The following is a 17,552-nucleotide window of genomic DNA, read 5'->3' on the forward strand; positions in this document are numbered from 1 at the left end:
GATGAGACCGGCCTGGGAGGGGAGCCGGCTGTGGACTGGCCAGGTGGGGAGGGTCAGACAGGGGTGGGGGCACCAAGCCCTCCCCCGCCAGCAAAAGTACTTGAGACTGTGGACAGATCCATCTCCCCAAAATGACGAAAAAATACTCTCAGTAGGCAGTCACGAATCTTTATTTAAAATAACATTTATTTCATAGTCCATATACAGCACCCCCTCCCAATAAAGTATCCCTCAGCACCTCCCCTCCCTCCACTCCCCATCTCAGAGGCTCTGGATCTGTCTTCACTTCTTGTTGGCCTGGGCAGTTCCAATGACACACTGGTTCACCTGTTGGCAGGGAACAAACGAAGTTTTCAGAGTAAGCAAAGAGACTTCCCTGGCACGTGCTTGCATGCCAGGCGCGGGCCTGTCCCTCTGCGAATTTTCCCTCAAATGGCCTCCCAACATAAGGGGTGCTGCTCTCAGAGAATACTGAAAAAGAAAGGGCTGAGGCTCAGAGCGGTTCTTGTTAGGGTTAGGTCAGCCACAACAGGTCTGGAATCTACCCCAAAACAGCCAGAGGAAGAATGCAGAGAGGAGTTCTGCACCCACGAGCAAAGCTAGAGAAGACGCCAACCGTCACTGATGAGCCAAGGCACGCCGGAAAATAAACGGTTCCAAGCGTAGAGCAGGAAATAAACCTGATCTGGAATGAAAACCTCTACGGGCCTGCCCCAGGTTCAGGATAGGAGCCAAGATGGAAGGTCCCAAAGGTCTTGGCAAGAATCAAGACAACACAAGCTATCAGACACACAAGCTTCTGTAAAATGATCCCCTTTCCCTCCTTGGGAAGTTGCCAGGATATCCTTAGAGTATGAAAACGGATCAACAATCCAGTATTTATCCTGACTTTTTGATATAGACTGAATTTCAGAGCCAGCAAATAAATGGCATAAGGAAGTTCTTTAGAAAACAGTGACTAGAAAGTGCAGAATGGAGAAATTTAAGAGGGGAAAAACCACTATTTTAGTTCTCCGGAGTCTGGGGAGATGGCTCGGTGGTAGAATGCATGCTTTGCACGTATGAGGCCCTGAGTTCAATGCCTGGCTCTCCCTGTCCGCACCCCGAAATAAAACCCCCAATGAAATAATGGGTCAGTAACCACACACACAGTCCTGTTGCTCATTGATTTGCTCGAGCGGGCATCAGTAACGTCTCCACTGTGAGAATTGTTACTGTTTTGGACATATCGAATATGCAACGGGGAGCTTGCCAGGCTCTGCCGTGCGGGATGGATTAGTAATAAGATTACTAAATAAAAAACATTAATAAGGAATTTTTAGAGCCACTTGTCTTACATGTGTGAGGCCCTGGATTCAGTCCCTGGTACAGCAGGTAGAGCACTTGCTTTGCACGCAGCCAACCCATGTTTGATCCCCGGCACCCCATATTGTCCCCTGAGCCTCCCATGAGCAATCCCTCAGCACGGAGCCAGGACTAAACCCTGCGCACTGCCAGGTATAGCCCCCAAATAAAAACAAACAAGAAAGTGTGGAATAACTAGGGTCAGAAAGCTTGTGCTGGAGCTAAGGTGCCTGCCTTGCACGTGGTCACTGCAGTTTGATCCCAAAACCACCTGCTCTCTGGAGCACTTCCTCGAGCAACAGAGCACAGAGCCAGGAGTAACCTGTATGACCACCAGCAATGCACAAATCCCACCCTACTCCCCCCCACAAAAGTGGAATCATTAAAAATACGAAGTGCCTATCAATTTTTATATTGGAGTTTTATTATCTAATCCATTTCAACTCTAGGAATATATTAACAGTTATGGTTTTTGTCTATATTTTAAAAGAAATTTAAAAAAAATCAAGTGATAGCATTTCATTTTGGAATTGCCACATCCAAACTTGGGGTGTATGACTGCTCTTTTTTCTTTTTCTTTTTGGGTCACACCCAGTGATGCACAGGGGCTACTCCTGGCTTTGCACTCAGGAATTATCCCTAGTGGTGCTCAGGGGACCATATGGGATGCTGGGAATTAAACCTGGGTTGGCCGCAGGCAAGGCAAATGCCCTACCCGCTGTGCTATTGCTTCAGCCCCCTGATTCTCTGCTTTTACTTAATGGCCTCCTCTCCTCATATTTCCAAGAATATAAGCATCTTCACAAAATAAATACTCCTGATATGATGCAATCAAAAGTACCATGTATTATCTAAATTTTCTTGCCTGATTTGAAATAAGCAAAAACTAAAACTAATGCTGGGGCTGGAGTAATTGCCTTGCATGCGGCCAACCTCGGTTCAATTCCCAGCATCTCCTTTGGTCCCCTGAGCACTGCCAGTAGTAATTCCTGAGTGCAAAGCCAGGAGTAACCCCTGTGCTTTGCCGGGTGTGACACAAAATGAAAAAAAAAAAAAATCTAATGCTGGAGCGATAGTACAAAGATAAGGTGCCTTGCAGGTGGCCAATCCAGACTCAGTTTCCAGCATCTCAAACGGTCTCCCAAGCATGCCAGGAATAATTCCTGAGTGCAGAGACAGGAGTAACACTTGAGCATCACCAGGTATAGCCCAAAACACAAACAAACAAACAAAAAACAAAAAAACTAATAAGACTGAGTCTATCAGATAAAAATGGTAAGAGGAGCAGAGGCAGGGTGGGGTGAGGGGGATGGGGTGGGGGTGGTGAGAGGGATACTGGGATCATTGGTGGAGGTGAATGGGCACTGGTGGAGGGATGGGTAAATGATCACTATATGAATGAAATGCAAACACAAAAGTTCCTAAGTTTGTAACTGTACATCGCAGTGATTCTCTAATAAATTTTAAAAAAAATGGTAAGAGGAAACTACCCAAGTCCAAAATATAGTAGTTTATATATAAACACATATTAAAGGACCTTATTTAACCCAAGAGCCAAATGAAATGGGCACTTCTTATTCTTTCACTAAACTGGGTACTTGAACATGTCAGAGTACATGTGCTAGTTGTTAGTAACGTTGCTATGAATTTAAATGAACCTGCAAGAGTGCAAAAGAAATTCTAATCAAATCAGGAGACCTGAACAGTGCTGAGGTTCTAAGCATACTCCCTCCATGCAGCTTCCAATACTGACTGCGGGGACATTTGAGAAGAGGCCTTGAGTAAAGCCAGAATCACAGGGCTACATTTTCCAAAGGACTAACAATTACCCTGTCAAACAAGCAGTAAAGTTCCAAGGGGGGGCGGGAAGCCAGCTCAAAGGACAGGGGCGCATGCCAAGCCTGCAGGGGCCCTGGGTTCCCTCTCTGGCACCACACAGGACCTTCAGCACCGCCGGAGGTGGCCTTGGTGGCACCTAGCACAGCAGTGCATTTCCAGATGTGTGCGGAGAACAGGAGTGGTCGGCAGCCCCACGCACACTGCGTGGGAGGGAGGGAAGGAGGAAGACTTTCCTAGCCTTGTGGAGAAAACATAAGCGTCCGAAATAATCCACAGCCGCTTTTGGGGTCTGTAACCTGAATAGACGAGACAATATCCAATAAGGTCTGAAAAACCTTTAAGTCTCCTTTGATCCAGCAATCCCATTTCAAGGAATCTCTCCCGAGGGAGTCAGCTGTAATTAAACGAATCCAAAATGGCTATATCCAAAGGGTAGTCAGCACTGCCTGGTGTACAGCAGAGAGGCTGGAAACAATCAAAGTGTCCAGCAGAGGGAACTGGTGGATCAATTCTGGTACATCTGCACAGCAGTGTCCAAGGATGAGGTAAAAATAATGGGAGGTTTTTATGTGCCGAAGAGGAGAGTAATATTGTAAGTTTTATTGGGCGGGGGGGGGGTCTCTAGACAGGGGACATGGGAGAGCAGTGCCTCTCAAGCAGTGCTCAGGGACCCAAGGGCCACTACAGGTAAGACTCAGCCCAATGCTGAGGACCACCAGGGTCACCTCCGCAGGGCTTGGAAGATCACGTGGTACTGAGACCCAACCCAGGGCCTCACACCCCATGCCTGTGCTCTGGGCTCCTCCCCTGGCTGGAACTGTGTGGCCGAGCAGGATGACGGGGGAGGGAGGGAGAGCTCTTTCCAACAGGGGGTGAATAAGCACACACGGAGGGGTTTGTGCTGGACAAAAACGAGGGAGAAAAGCACTGGAAGGATACGAGTATGATAAAAATGACTCCTTGGGGGGACAGGGGGATGCGACAGGGGTGGAGGTAGACAGGGGTGGAGGCAAAACTTCATTATGCGTAGTTTTTGTTTCCCCCTTTGGATTTCCGGACCACACCCAAAGATACTCAGGCTTACTCCTGGCTTTGTGCTCAGGGAACACACCTGGTCGGGCTTGGGAGCCCCTCTGGGGTGCCGGGAATGAAACCCGGAGACAAGCACCTTCCCAGCCCTACTACCCCTCCGGCTCCGTACGTGGCTTCCTATAGACTTTAATTACCTACTTTAAAATTTAATTTAAAAATTGGGGCTGGAGTAGGGTAGGGCAGGGCGTTTGCCTTGCATGCGGCCGACCCAGGTTCGATTCCTAGCATCCCATATGGTCCCTTGAGCACTGCCAGGAGTAATTCCTGAGTGCATGAGCCAGGAGTAACCCCTGAGCATTGACAGGTGTGACCCCAAAACAAACAAAAAAAAACTTAATTTAAAAACGTTCAAATGTCAATGGTTAAAGTTGAATAGTGCCACTTGTAAATCCCGTGAGAATGAATGTGGACCCTGGCCGAAAGACAGAGGCCTGGGGAGCCCCACCGGGGACGGCATCTGCCTTGGGGGGCAACATACCTTGGAGGCGAAGCGCAGGGAGTTGAGAGACTCGGAGAAGTTCTCCTCCAGCGGGGAGATATTCACAAACATGAGCCTGCGGGGAGAACAGAGGGGGCCGAACCCCAACATCCAGGGCTAAGACAGAGCCAGGACCCCGTCTCCACGGCAGAGCCCAGCACCACGGCTCCCACCACGCCTTTCCGCCTCTCCCCTGCACCCACATCTTGGCGCTCCCGCCCAGGGAGTTCTGCAGCAGGTAGGTGAGCTTGCTGTTCCGGTAAGGCACGTGGGACTCCTGGAGGGGGAGGGACAGCGAGTTAGGAGAGGGCTCGGCACGGCCGCCCCCACAGCCGCCCCTCCAGCCCGCTCTCACCTTGTTGCTCAAGGCCATGATGACCAGGCCCAGTGTGGACAGGCTACTGTTGATGGCCTGTGTCTCCCGCAGGCGCTCCCGCTCCCCCGGGCCCCCCGCTATGGCCGGGTCGAGCCGCTCACTCCCAGCCAGGTCCACCAGACTGAGGGGGGCGCCGCACTGCAGGCCTCGCGCTGCATGCTCCCCGCAGATCTGCAGCTGGAACACGCTGTGGCTGCGTGAGGACCGCTCGTTCTTGGCTGTCTGGGCCACGGCCCGGTTCTGGCGGGCCAGATGTATCAGGGCCTCCACCTGCGGACGGGGAGCAGGAGAGAGACAGGGAGGCAGTCAGGCCACTCCATGCAGGGACGGTGACGATCAAGCCAGCCCCTGGCCCTGGGCGCTTGCTTTGCCAGCCAGCCCAGAGACCAAGTTGCACCAAATGTCCAGATGGACTAAACAGAAAACTGAGGTGCAGGGTGGAGTGAAGGTTTCCCAGAGGGAGGGAGGCCAGGGACAGCTTCACTGCTTTAAGCTCTTCCAGGCAAGTGTGGCCAGGACAAGGACTCTTGGGAAGGGCAGAGCCGGCACTGTGACCAGTGAGCTGGCACCACTAGAGTGACGCCTGTGACAATCACCAGTCGTGAGAGAATCCCCTTCTCTGCTGCCTACTTCCATCAGGAGAACCTACATGACAGCCGACAGCCAAAGCCACCTGTGGCCCCCGGTCCTCACAATGTCCCCTTCTTCCTTCCACTTCCTCCCCGCTGCCCACTCGGCCCCAGCACACCCTGGGGTCTCACCTCCTTCTCACAGGAGACGGGGACGTAGCGGGCATTGGTGACCGTCAGCTCCTCGCTCCCTGGCCCTGCCCGGCGGATCTCACACTCCCCGGCCTGGCCCTTCCCCTTGCCCGTGGCCAGTAAATCTCGGACAGTCTCATTGTAGATCTCCACATAGCTGGCCACAAAGCTGTAGGTCCAGCCCTGGCCGCTCATCTCCCGGGCCACGGAGAAGAGGTGTCGCATGGCCCGAGGTATCAGCCCCTCCACCTGAGGGTCTCCCCCAAGGCCCCCCTCCATCGTGAAGGTCTTGCCGCTGCCCGTCTGACCGTAGGCAAAGATGCACACGGGGTAGCCGTCCAGGGCAGACTGGACGAGCATGGCTATCTCCTCGAACACCTCCTCCTGCCCACTGGCGGGGGGGAACACGCGGTCGAAGGAGAAGTCATGGCGGGGGGTGGGGGCGGGCACCCCACTCAGAGTGGATCGCCGCTCGTCGGCTCGGGAGAGGCTCAGGCGAGTTGGAGTCTCAGAGGGGCCCCCGGGGCCCGAGGGGAACTGGAGGAAGCCAGGGAGCGGGGTGGGCTCCCCCGGCAGCACCGGGCGGACCCGGCAGAACACGCGGATGTTGCCTTTGAGCTCCTGTAGCTGGTTGTGCAGCCGCCGGCGCTCCATCTCGAGCGCGTGCAGCCGGTCCCCCCGCTCGGCCAGCAGGGACACCTGCGCTGCCGTCTCCCGCCGCAGAGACGCCACCTCCGCCTGGCTGTCCGACAGGGCCGCTTCGGACGCCTGCAGCTTCCTCTGCCCAGAACAAAGACGTGCCGAGAAGAATGAAAGCCAAGAAACGGTTATGGTGGAGTCGGGGGTGTGCCCTCCCTCCTGGGAGCTCGGGCGGACAGGGAAAGGCGTGAGAGAACAGGAGTCACGGGGCCAGGCTCCCGGACTGTCTAGAGGGGCCGGAGGAAGCGTATCAAGGCTACCTAGGAAGCCCGAGAGAAGGTTCCAGATAAGCACATGCAGCATGCCCCCCAAGGGAGAAGTGAGTCCGGGAGATACTGTCCTAACAGCTGATTGGCGCTGATGCTGTCAATCCCCCGGTTGGTGCTCAGCAAGGAGTCCAGGGAACCCAGGCAGAGAGAAGGCAAGGGGGACTCGCACCCAGCACCGCCGGGAGGGCCATGTGGAACGAGCGCTCTGGTTCCCCTCCTGAGCTCTCTCTCCCCTACATGGGGGTCCGGGGTCAGGGAGGCGATGGGGGGAGGGTGGTTCCCGGGGTGGGGAGGGGGTGAAGCCCAGCAGGCGCCCTGGAAGAGGCGTGGCCCTCACCTCCTGCTCCTCCAGCCGGGCGGCCAGCGCCCTGCGCTCCTCCTGCAGCCCCCGCTGCTCGCTCTGCAGCTCCCGTACCAGGCCCTCCTGCGCGCCCAGCTGCTCCTCCAGCTCCAGGACGCGGCCCTTCAGGGCCCCCAGCTCCTGCTGGTCCTGTGCGGCCTGGGCTCGCGCCTGGGCCAGCTCCTCTTCCTGGGCACTGCGCTTGGCCCCCAAGGTCGTGGCCTGTTGCTGGGCCTCCCCGAGCTGCTCCCGGAGCTGTTGGTTCTCCCGAGTCAGGGCCTGAAGCCTCTCCCGGCAGCACTTCAGCTCCGCGTTGGCGTCAGATAACTGACCCTTGATGTCCCAGGCCGGGCGCTTGCCGGGTCTCTTCCCTCCGGGTACAGGAGGGGCGGCAGCTGCTGGGATGGGCACAGGCAGGACCAAGGTCAGGGGGTGCTCGCCCCTCCTCCGGGCCTTGGAGGTGCCCCCCGAGGCTGCAAAGTCCCTCCTCTCCAGAGAAGGGTCGCGCCAGGGTACTCACCACCTCCTCGCCCCACCCCAGCCTCTCACCCCGGGGTTATGGGTGTCACCTACTGCTGGGCTTCTGGGCAGGAGCCGCCGGGCCTGGCTTCTGAGTCTTTGACACTAGACAACCAGAGCACTGGCTTCAGGGACAGAGCCGGGGCCCCGCCACCTGCCCATTCTCCCATGACCCACACCCGAATCCACCGGCCCCAGCTTCTGAGAGCAATTACCTGTGGAACACCGGGGCCCCGTCTTCTTGGGGACTTTCGGAGCTGCCAGGTAGGGGAGAGAGGAAGAGCAGAAAACTCACTCTCTGAGGTGGACACTCCTGCTGGCCTGGGCTGTGAGGGCGCGGGGACTTCAGGCCGGGGGGACCTCAGGGGCCAGGCTCTGCTTCCTGCTGCCACACCCACAGCCCTGGACACGGTTCCTCTAACAATCAGACCAGACCCTCAGCACCTCCCTCGCGCCAACAGGAGGCGACACACCAGAAACTGGCCGGAGCAAGACACGCACGGCGGCCAGCGGGAGGCCCCGTGGGCAGAGGATGCTGCAGTGTGGGTACACACATGGGACACGCACAAACAATCCCTGCAAGGACTCAGCTGTCCCCGTGAGAAGGGGCTCTCCCCCACCAGGGCTGCTTTTCACTGTGGAACAACTTTCGTGTCTTCAGAGTTTTTTGTTTTGTTTTTTTTTTTGGGGGGGAGTCACACCCGGCAATGCACAGGGGTTACTCCTGGCTCATGCACTCAGGAATTACCGCTGGTGGTGCTCAGGGGACCAAATGGGATGCTGGGGATCGAACCTGGGTCTGCTGCATGCAAGGCAAACGCCCTACCCGCTGTGCTATCACTCCAGCCCCTCTTCAGAGTTTTGAACCAAGGGAAAGAGAAGCCGATCAGAATCACCGAGAGGAAGAGGGGAGGGAAGGCACTGGGTCACCTTGTGTCTGGGGAACCGAGGTAAGGACAGACGCTCTGGGGCGGGAAGCGGCCGGCTTGGTCGTCAGGTCCAAGCCTCGCATCCTTTTCTGCGGAAAGACAGGGCATGGTCCATGGTTGTTACCTTTCCCAGTCGGTGGGCACTCGCATTCTCTCCCCGCCCTGACTCCCCCTCAGACCCCTCACCTCCCCGCTCCCTCCCCACCCCACTCACCTTCTGCGGCTCCAGCGCGTTCTCCATCTGCTCGGGCCTCCTCTTCAGCCTGCTCCCCGACAGAGGCAGCCGAGAAGTGGCCTTGAGCAGGGATCTCTTCAGGTCTATGTTCCCCTTGACCTCCACCAACGGGGACCTCTGCTGAGAAAAGGCGACTGTCAGGACGACAGCAGGGGGACTGGGCACCTCAGTGCCCGGCTTCCTTCCTGCACGGCACAGTCCTCCAGCACTGCTGGAGTGGCCCTGGGCGCGGCCACATACGGCCCCGCAAACCAGCAGAGACACAACGGCCCAGGTGTCCCAAGTGCCCGGAGGTCCAAGAATTCCTTTCTGGGCTCTCCAGCCCAGCTGTGATGGCACCCAACAGCCACGAGGAGGACGTCCTGCGTCTCACTCCAGGGCTCACGGACACGGGCGGCCAGAAGGCAGAGACTGCAGAAAAGGGCCTCTCGGGTCCACAGAGATAAAGTAGGGAGGCTCTTGCCATCCACGTGGACAAACCAAGTTTGATTCCCGGCACCGCATATGGTCCCCCACGCACTACCAGGAGTGACCCATGAGGCTCAGAGCCAGAGTTAGCCCTGAGCACTGGAGGTTCTGACACGCCCCACCAGAAAAGTGAAAAAAAAAAATGGGGGGGCTTGTTTTTAGGTGACATCCAGCAGTGTTCAGGGGTTACTCCTGGCTCGGTGCTCAGGAATTACTCCTGGTGATGCTCAGGGGACCATACGGGATGCCAGGGATTGAACTGGATCAGCCACGTGCAAGGCGAATGCCCTGCTCGTTGTGCTGTCACTTTGACCCCATGGAAAGTGAGTATCTTAAAGGGAAAGGAAGTCTGGCTGGACAATGAGTTCAGCTAACCTTAAGGGGAGCATTTAAGCAAGCAGAGAGAAATGGACACTTTTCAAAGGTAAAAACTCAAACACGTGCTTGGCAAGGCTAGGTAACCAATAGGCCCTTCTAGTTAGCGCTGAGAATCTTTGGAATTAAAATGCCACACCTGGCAGTGCTCAGCGATCACTCATGGCAGGCTTGGGAGACCATATGGGGTGCCAGGGACCAAGCCCGGGCTGGCGGCAATCAAGGCAAGCACCCTATCGCCCTTGCTCCCTTAAGAAAGGGAGAGGGTAGGCGCGATACCCTCTCCCTTTCTTAAGCTCAGTGTAACGACTGAGTGGGAAGGGAGCGTGCATTAAACTGTTCGATTAATTCTTCTAACCCAAGGCCTCAGAAACCGGAAGTGCAGGCTCTACCCAACTCCACCATCCGCCACCCCTAACCCCTAATGACAAAATATTCAAAATGTCTTTTCTGTATCAATTTACTGAATCCTCACAGCAGCCCACTGAGAAGGCCCTGAGAGGTGAAACAGCTTATCTAAGGTCATCGGCAAGGGGGTGGGCAGGGGGGAGGGGAGGGGAGCACTGGAGCATTGAATGCAGGCAGACTGGTTCTGACTGGGCTGCTCAGCCCAGCCCAGATGGCTTCAGAGCCAGCCTAAGGAGCAGGGGGGGCGGCAGAGATCCTCCTCCCAGGACCGAGGAGGAGCTGCCGGCAGGCTGGCTTGCCCGGGCTAGCCCAGAGGTGGCCTTCGGGCTCAGAGGCCAGCCAAGTGCAACGTGAGATGGCGGAGGTGGACACTGCTCTCCTTGACCAGCCTCAGCTGGAGCTGGGGATTAGGCCCGAGATCTTCCTACCTGTGGTGACCAAGTCCTGGTGTGCCCAGAATGGGGGCTGGGGGCCGTTCTTGGACTCAGAATGTCCAGTGCTAAGACCAAGTCCTTCCTATGCAAACTGGGGCACTGGCGACCCTCTGTGTGCCAAGGCCGCCATCAGAAAAGCACCATGTCTCTATCGACACTCGATGTCCCCCTCCTGATTCTAAGGTCGGCCTCCGCCTTCCAGTCTATCATCCACTCGGTACTTACTAAGTTCCTCTGAGGAGGGGTAGCCAGGAGAGCGTGTCACAGACACTTAGAGTCCTTCTCGGCTGAGCCTGGGGGACGGGGAGCTAGCTCAATGAGCCTGCGCCCAGGAAGCGCGTTCGTGGCAAGAACTGAGGTGGTGGCATGCCGGGAGCCACCAAGTGCCCGTCCGCCCAGCTGAACGCAGACCGCGGGAGAGGAGGCGAAGGCAGAGGGAAAGGCCTGAACCACGGCTGCCACAAAAGGAGGGACTTCCCCGAGGGAAGGCAGAGCCTGGGGATGTTTAACTAGGAGACAATGGCCAGATCTGAGCGAGGGAACCATGAGCTGTACGAAGAGTGAACAGAAGCTGAAGCCGAGGAGGGGCCTGGGCGGAGGAAGGGCATACGCCACTCTCTGGTCCACAGGAACTGCACGGCACCCAGATTCCCAGAACAGCACCTGGCTCCTGGCACTGCTCTAGTCTGTGCGTCGGCCCTTCCAAACCACAGAACTAAATTCTACCGAAAACCATCTCTTCACAGCCAGGGAGGGAGCAGAGTACAGCAGCTGTCTGGGATGTACAAGGGCCTGGTTTGATCCAAAAACAAAACAAAATCTCTTCTTCAGTTCTCTGAAGTATGTCTACAGCTTGTGCCACTCAAAGGGTCTAAGAGATGCTGATTCATTAGACTCAGACTGCCTAGGACATTGGAATTGAATTCTTGTCCCAGGGGGGCTGACCTAGAAGCTGGAGGGCTGCTGAGAGAATGCCGGGCGAGAGGAAGAAGAGGGACTAGACCCATGTGTGAAGCTAAGAATGGTCCCAACTGGGCATTCACTCAGACAGGGCTGCAGAGGGCGGGCAAAGAGGGCGAGGGAAGAATTCAGACCAACCCTCAACATGACGGCAGGAATGCTGGGTCTGTTCTCTTCTGCTTTTTAGAAATTAAACTCTCCCTTTAAAAGTCACGGTGAGGGGCTGGAGCAATACCACAGCGGGTAGGGCGTTTGCCTTGCACACAGCAGACCCAGGTTCGATTCCCAGCATCCCATAAGGTCCCCTGAGCATCGCCAGGGGTAATTCCTGAGTGCAGAGCCAGGAGTAGCCCCTGTGCATCGCCGGGTGTGACCACCCCCTCCCAAAAAAAATGTCACGGTGAGTTTGAGCTGGAGCATTCGGTCAAGTCTGGAGTGTCTTGCGTTTGATGCCAGCCCCTGCACTGTCCCAAGTCCCGCTGAGGTGCCCCCAACATGCACAAACGCTCCCACACTGTAAGCTCACAGGCAACGGTAAGAAATACAGAGCCGGAGAACATCGGAGGAACTAGCGATATGTATGAACAGAATATTATGCAGCCAAAAACAATTTGTGGCAACTTGGGAACACCAGAGAATATCATATTCAGTGAAGGAAGTCGGAAGAGGGCAAATGCTGAATGGTCTCACCTATGGTGCCCAGAGTAACATAAGAAGGGAATGCAGGATAGCAAAGGTGGGCAAACCTTTGGCCCTAGATTCACTGTATCACCGCCATCCCGTTGTTCATTGATTTGCTCGAGCGGGCATCAGTAATGTCTCCACTGTGAGACGTGTTACTGTTTTTGCATATAGAATATGCCACAGGTAGCTTGCCAGGCTCTGCCGTGCGGGCGGGATACTCTCGGTAGCTTGCAGGGCTCTCCGAGAGGGACGGAGGAATTGAACCTGGGTCGGCCGCATGCAAGACAAACGCCCTACCTGCTGTGCTATTGCTCCAGCCCTGGCCCTCGATTATAGTACTGAAAAGAAAGGGAAGGAGAAAAATGGGGTGTGGTGGGGGGAGGGTGGGTGAGCAGGAGGTAACAGGAACAGGGCAGGGGACCCTGGGCACTTTGGAGGTATAGAGTCATCAAAGTATATACCTAACCCCAGAGCCACAGTATCACAGTATTAAAGCATGAGAACCATATAATCTTTAAATCTTTAAACAATAATCTTTAAAATACGCATGTTGGGGGCCAGAGCGATAGTAAAATGGGGAGGGTGTTTGCCATTCATATGCCCGACTCAGGCTTGATTCCCACACCCAGTACGGTCCCCCAAACCCTGCCAGGAGTGATTCCATGAGCACAGAGCTAGGAGTAAGCCCTGAGCACTGCTGGGCGTGGCCCAACACCCACCCCGCCCAAGCACTCAGGACCAAGTTAAAATACTGGAGTGTGCGTTTTGCCTGCAGGAGCCCTAAGTCCAGGAGTCAAAGAGACAGACATAGGCAAAACAAGTGCCTCACACACTGTCCTATCCATCTTCGTTTGCCATCAATTCCTGCTATTTTACTTGATCATTCCTGTCAGTACACAATATATGGCATTATTTCTTCCAAGGTTAAAAAAAAAAAAAGTGGGGCTGGAGCAATAGCACAGTGGGTAGGGCGTTTGCCTTGCACGTGGTCAACCCTGGTCCGATTCCCAGCATCCCATATGGTCCCCTGAGCACTGCCAGGGTTAATTCCTGAGTGCAGAGCCAGGAGTGACCCCTGTGCATCGCCGGGTGTGACCCAAAAAGCAAAAAAAAAAAAAAAAAAAGAAAAGTAATCCTACCTTTCCTACCAACTCCTACCATTTTTATTGTTGTTAGTCTCTGACAACAAAAACACTGTAGAAATAGTCTACACAATATTCACTGTGTCTCATTTCTCTCCTACACCCACCCCAGTTAGACTTTCACTGCCACCACTCCACCAAAACTATCTCATGATCACAAATAACTGTTGCTAACTCAATTCTCATCTCCAGGGCTTTGGTCCACAGCATTCACTACAACGGAATCCCTTCAGGACCTGCCTTGATACAGTTCCTTCTTCTTCTTGCTTCTCCTTTTCCAGTGGGCCATCCTCTTAGTTTTCCTCCCTCACAAACAGAACACGCCTCATCGCTCCCATCTTTAACTGTTGTCTCGATTCTCCACAGGTGCCCTAGTCCATTCCATGGCCTTAAATATCAGCCATATGGTGACAAGTCCAATTTGGGGGGTAAGGGGACTGGAAAGTGGAGGGGCACATGGAGCAGGGCTCAGGGACTATCACTGGCTCTGGGTTCAGGGGTCATGCCTGGCAGTGTAATAGCACCATTGGCAGTGCCATGACTGAACCAGGCTAGGCTACGGCAGGCAAGCGCCTTAACCCCTATACAACCTCTCTAGCCCCGACAATCCTCCAGTATAGATGCCATTCCTGAACTTACAACATGGATCTGCTATAATGGAACTGCTTTCACAATGTCTCCACTTGGGCATGTAAAAAAACTTACCAAGCCTCCATACTGATTTCCTGACAACCAATCACCTTCAAATATACTCTCCTTATAGCTTTCCCTACACTGTTGAAAAACTTCCCCTTTTAGTTGCTCAAGCCCAAACCCCAAAGTTCTCTCGGTCTCTTAGACAATGCATCAAATGTCAACAAACCATGATCAATTCCACCTCCAAAGTATACCCAGAATCTGATCACTTGTTGTCACGGTTCTGACCCAAGTCCCCAATATCGCTCCCCTTTCTCCACCAGTTCTCAAGTGGAGTGATTCTACTCCCCAGGTGACATCTGACAGTGTCTGCAGACAGCTGGGCTATTCTCCTCACACAGGGGACTGCTACTGGCACCCAGAAGACAGAGACCAGAAAAGCTGTTAGACATCAGTGTACAGAAAAGGTCCCAGGATAGAATATCAACCAACATCAATGGTGGGAAGGGTAACAGGTGTCAATGTTGCAAGGGTAGGAAGACACTTGGGAATTTAGCAGTTTCTTGCTACCCCTGCCTTACAGTCTAAGCTTGATGCAGCAGCTAGGGTAATCCTCTTAAAACACAGCACAAAATCTTGTGTCTCTCACTGCTAAACTCATCCAGGATTCTCTCAACACTTAGGAGTAAAGTCGAAGTCCTCACAAATAGCCCGTATAAGAAGCAACAAGACCAACACAGCTCTCCATGACCTGTCATCCCTCCCCACAATTCCCCCCTTTCTCTTCCATCCCATCCTCACCCTGTAGCTTACTAGGGATTCTGTATAACAGATTTCTCTGCCTCGCGTGTCCTTCTGTCAGTAGAGCCTTGCCTATCTCCCTCACCTCTTTATGTCTTATTCCTCACCTTCTAGATGAAAGGGCCTTACTAAGACGCCCTGTTTGATCCTGCTACTTGGATTCCCTCCCACCTCTTCATCTGCTCAAAATTTCTCCTTTTCAACATAGCACTTATGACCCATAGTTATATCGTTTATGTATCACACACTGGCTATCTCTCCAACGGATGGTATCTCCATGCAGACAAGGATTTCTCTCTTTTTTCACTGCTTCATCTAAAGAAATTGGGGGCCCTGGGACTGGAGCGATAGCACAGCGGGTAGGGCATTTGCCTTGCACGTGGCCGACCCAGGTTCGATCCCCAGCATCCCATATGGTTCCTTGAGCACCACCAGGAGTAATTCCTGAGTGCAGAACCAGGAGTAACTCCTGTGCATTACCAGGTGTGACCCAAAAAGAATAAAAAAATTAGGGGCCCAGAGCAATATAATAGCAGGTAGGGTGCTTGACTTGCATGCAGCTGACCCGGGTTCAATCCTTGTCATCCCACATGGTCCCCAAGCCCACTAGGAGTGATCCTTGAGTACAGAGCTAGGTATGGCCAGGTATGGCCCCAAAACAACAGCCTGACAAACAGGCTGGAGTGATAGTACAGCGCAGTGGGTAAGGCATTTGCCTCGCATGCGGCCAACCTGGGTTTGATCTCTGGCACCGCAAGGAATGACTCCTGAGCACAGAGTCAGGAGTAACTCCTGAGCATTGCTAGGTATGGCCCCCAAAGAAACATAAAGGACAACTCTGCCTCGCACATAGTAGGTGATCAGGATACAGCTGATGACTAAGAGCAGAATTTTATTTTTCACTGACACATCACAGTTTATGTTCTTTAGACATCAGGACGAGAAGACTTCAGGATGAAGCTTGGGTTTGGGTAAGTCTAAATGTGGAATCCTAGGAAACAGGGGTTCAGGCCAGCTCCCTTTCCTAAAAGTCAATATACTCCACTGAAGAGAGCTTAGCTTGGAGGTGGTTATGGGGTGCAGAGAGGCACTATATAAGTCCCATATGAAACTGGGGAAGGAGAACCAGGGGTCCTTTGGGCTGCATTAGCCCTTTCTCCTCTCCTGACACCCCAAGCAGCAGCAATGAGGGTACAAAAGCAAGAGATTTGCCTATTTCCTCCGGGAGAATGGGGGAGTACTATGGGACCATTGCCTATTCTCTGTGCTCAGGAGTGACCCCTGGAGGTACCGGGGAACCATCTGTGGTGCCGGGATCGAACCCGGGCGGCTGCGTGCAAGGCTGGGGCGTCCCGGCGGGTCCCTTCAGACACAGCGGTGGGAGCTCATCTCGGAAGTCAAGCACACGGTGCGACCCTGGGTGGGAATGCAGGGCCCGCAGGCACGGGTCCGACAGGCCTGCGCCGCTGGAATGGGAAATCCCGGAGGCACGAAAAGTGAAGCCAGGCGCGGCGCCCCCGGAATCGGGGCTTCCCGGGCCTCCGGGGGCCGCCCCCCGTCCTGTCCACTCTCGCCCCCGCACCCCCTTCCCAGCCCTCCGCGGAGGCGCGGGGCCTCCTCCTCCCAGGCAGACAGGTCTGGAGCCCGGTGCTCGCCCACCTCGGACACGGACCGCCTCGACCCGGTTCTGCCCCCACTCACGTGCGGCTCCATGTCCAGCTCCGTCCCCCACACGCTGGGGAAGCGCAATGGAACACGAACCGAGCGCCGGGGCTCGCGGGCCCCGCGTTCTCCGTCCCGGACGCCACGCAAAACACAGGCGCGCCCGGAGCACCAACAGCCGCCACTTTTGAATTCAAACGGCCGCCACAGCGCTCACCTCCGCCGGGGCCAATCGCCGCCGCCGCCCCCGCCGAGGGCCAATCGCAGCGCCCTGCGCCTCCCGAAGCCCCGCCCAGCGGCCGGTTAGTTACAACTTCCGCTCCAGGCCCGCGTCTCCCTCCCACCGCGGCCCGGGCAGAGCCGCCGCGCCGCACTTCCGCCCGGCTCGCCGCCGCCGCCGCCGCCGCGCGCCGCCTCCAAAAATGGTCGGAACGCGCCGCCCAAACGTACCGCTGTGGGGGCGGGAGCGGGGGAGGGAGCCACGCGTGCGCACACAGGGACCCGGCCCGGCTCAAAGCAGGACGAGCGCGCCCTAGCGGCTGCCTTGGGGAATCACGCCCTAGTCCTGGCCGCATCGACCAGATAAGCGCTACCCGCCCTGGGCGCCCAGGCTCCCAGCCTCGTCCAGCTGGTCGTGGACGTAGGAGCAGGAGCCCTCAAGCAAATGTGAGCGTGACTGCCTCGACTCGCGCCAGGGTCATCCTGGCGTTTCACATCACACCGAGAGGCCTTGGGCCCTAACTGCAGGAAGCGTGCTGCTGAGAATCTGAGAAGGGTTTCTCCCTGCGACCCCCCTCTGCCCACCTCCTGTGCTATTCCTCCACCCCAGGAGTCTAAAAATTTTAACCAGGAGGGATAGAGCGATAGTACAGAGGGTAGGGCACTTGCCTTGCATATGGCCAACCTGGGTTCGCTCCCTGGCATCCCCCAACAGCAAAGGACTGACAGGAGTGATTCCTGAGTGCAGAGCCTGGAGCAACCCCTAAGTATTGCTGTGTGTGGCCTCAAAACAAAACAAAACAAAACAAAACAAAAAACAAAAGAAACTATACGTCTATTTATTCTAGATTCTCCAATGTAATAGAATAAGGTGGACATAAG

At 55.1% G+C, this 17,552-nt stretch overlaps 1 protein-coding gene across 1 annotated transcript; it reads right to left on the reverse strand.

Annotated features, from left to right (window-relative positions):
- Window positions 1-247: 247 nt before the first annotated feature.
- KIFC1 (kinesin family member C1) lies at window positions 248-16,615 on the reverse strand. The gene is made up of 11 exons (XM_055128239.1): window positions 16,491-16,615; window positions 8,861-8,998; window positions 8,648-8,735; window positions 7,933-7,974; window positions 7,772-7,822; window positions 7,196-7,596; window positions 5,891-6,670; window positions 5,109-5,399; window positions 4,957-5,030; window positions 4,754-4,829; window positions 248-327 (listed from the first exon to the last, which is right to left on the reverse strand). The coding sequence occupies exons 1-11, from the start codon at window positions 16,500-16,502 to the stop codon at window positions 283-285; spliced, it is 1,998 nt and encodes a 665-aa protein (XP_054984214.1). The 5' UTR covers window positions 16,503-16,615; the 3' UTR covers window positions 248-282.
- Window positions 16,616-17,552: the final 937 nt, after the last annotated feature.

This window comes from Sorex araneus, chromosome 2 (assembly GCF_027595985.1).
Source record: "Sorex araneus isolate mSorAra2 chromosome 2, mSorAra2.pri, whole genome shotgun sequence".
In the NCBI taxonomy this organism is placed as follows: domain Eukaryota; kingdom Metazoa; phylum Chordata; class Mammalia; order Eulipotyphla; family Soricidae; genus Sorex; species Sorex araneus.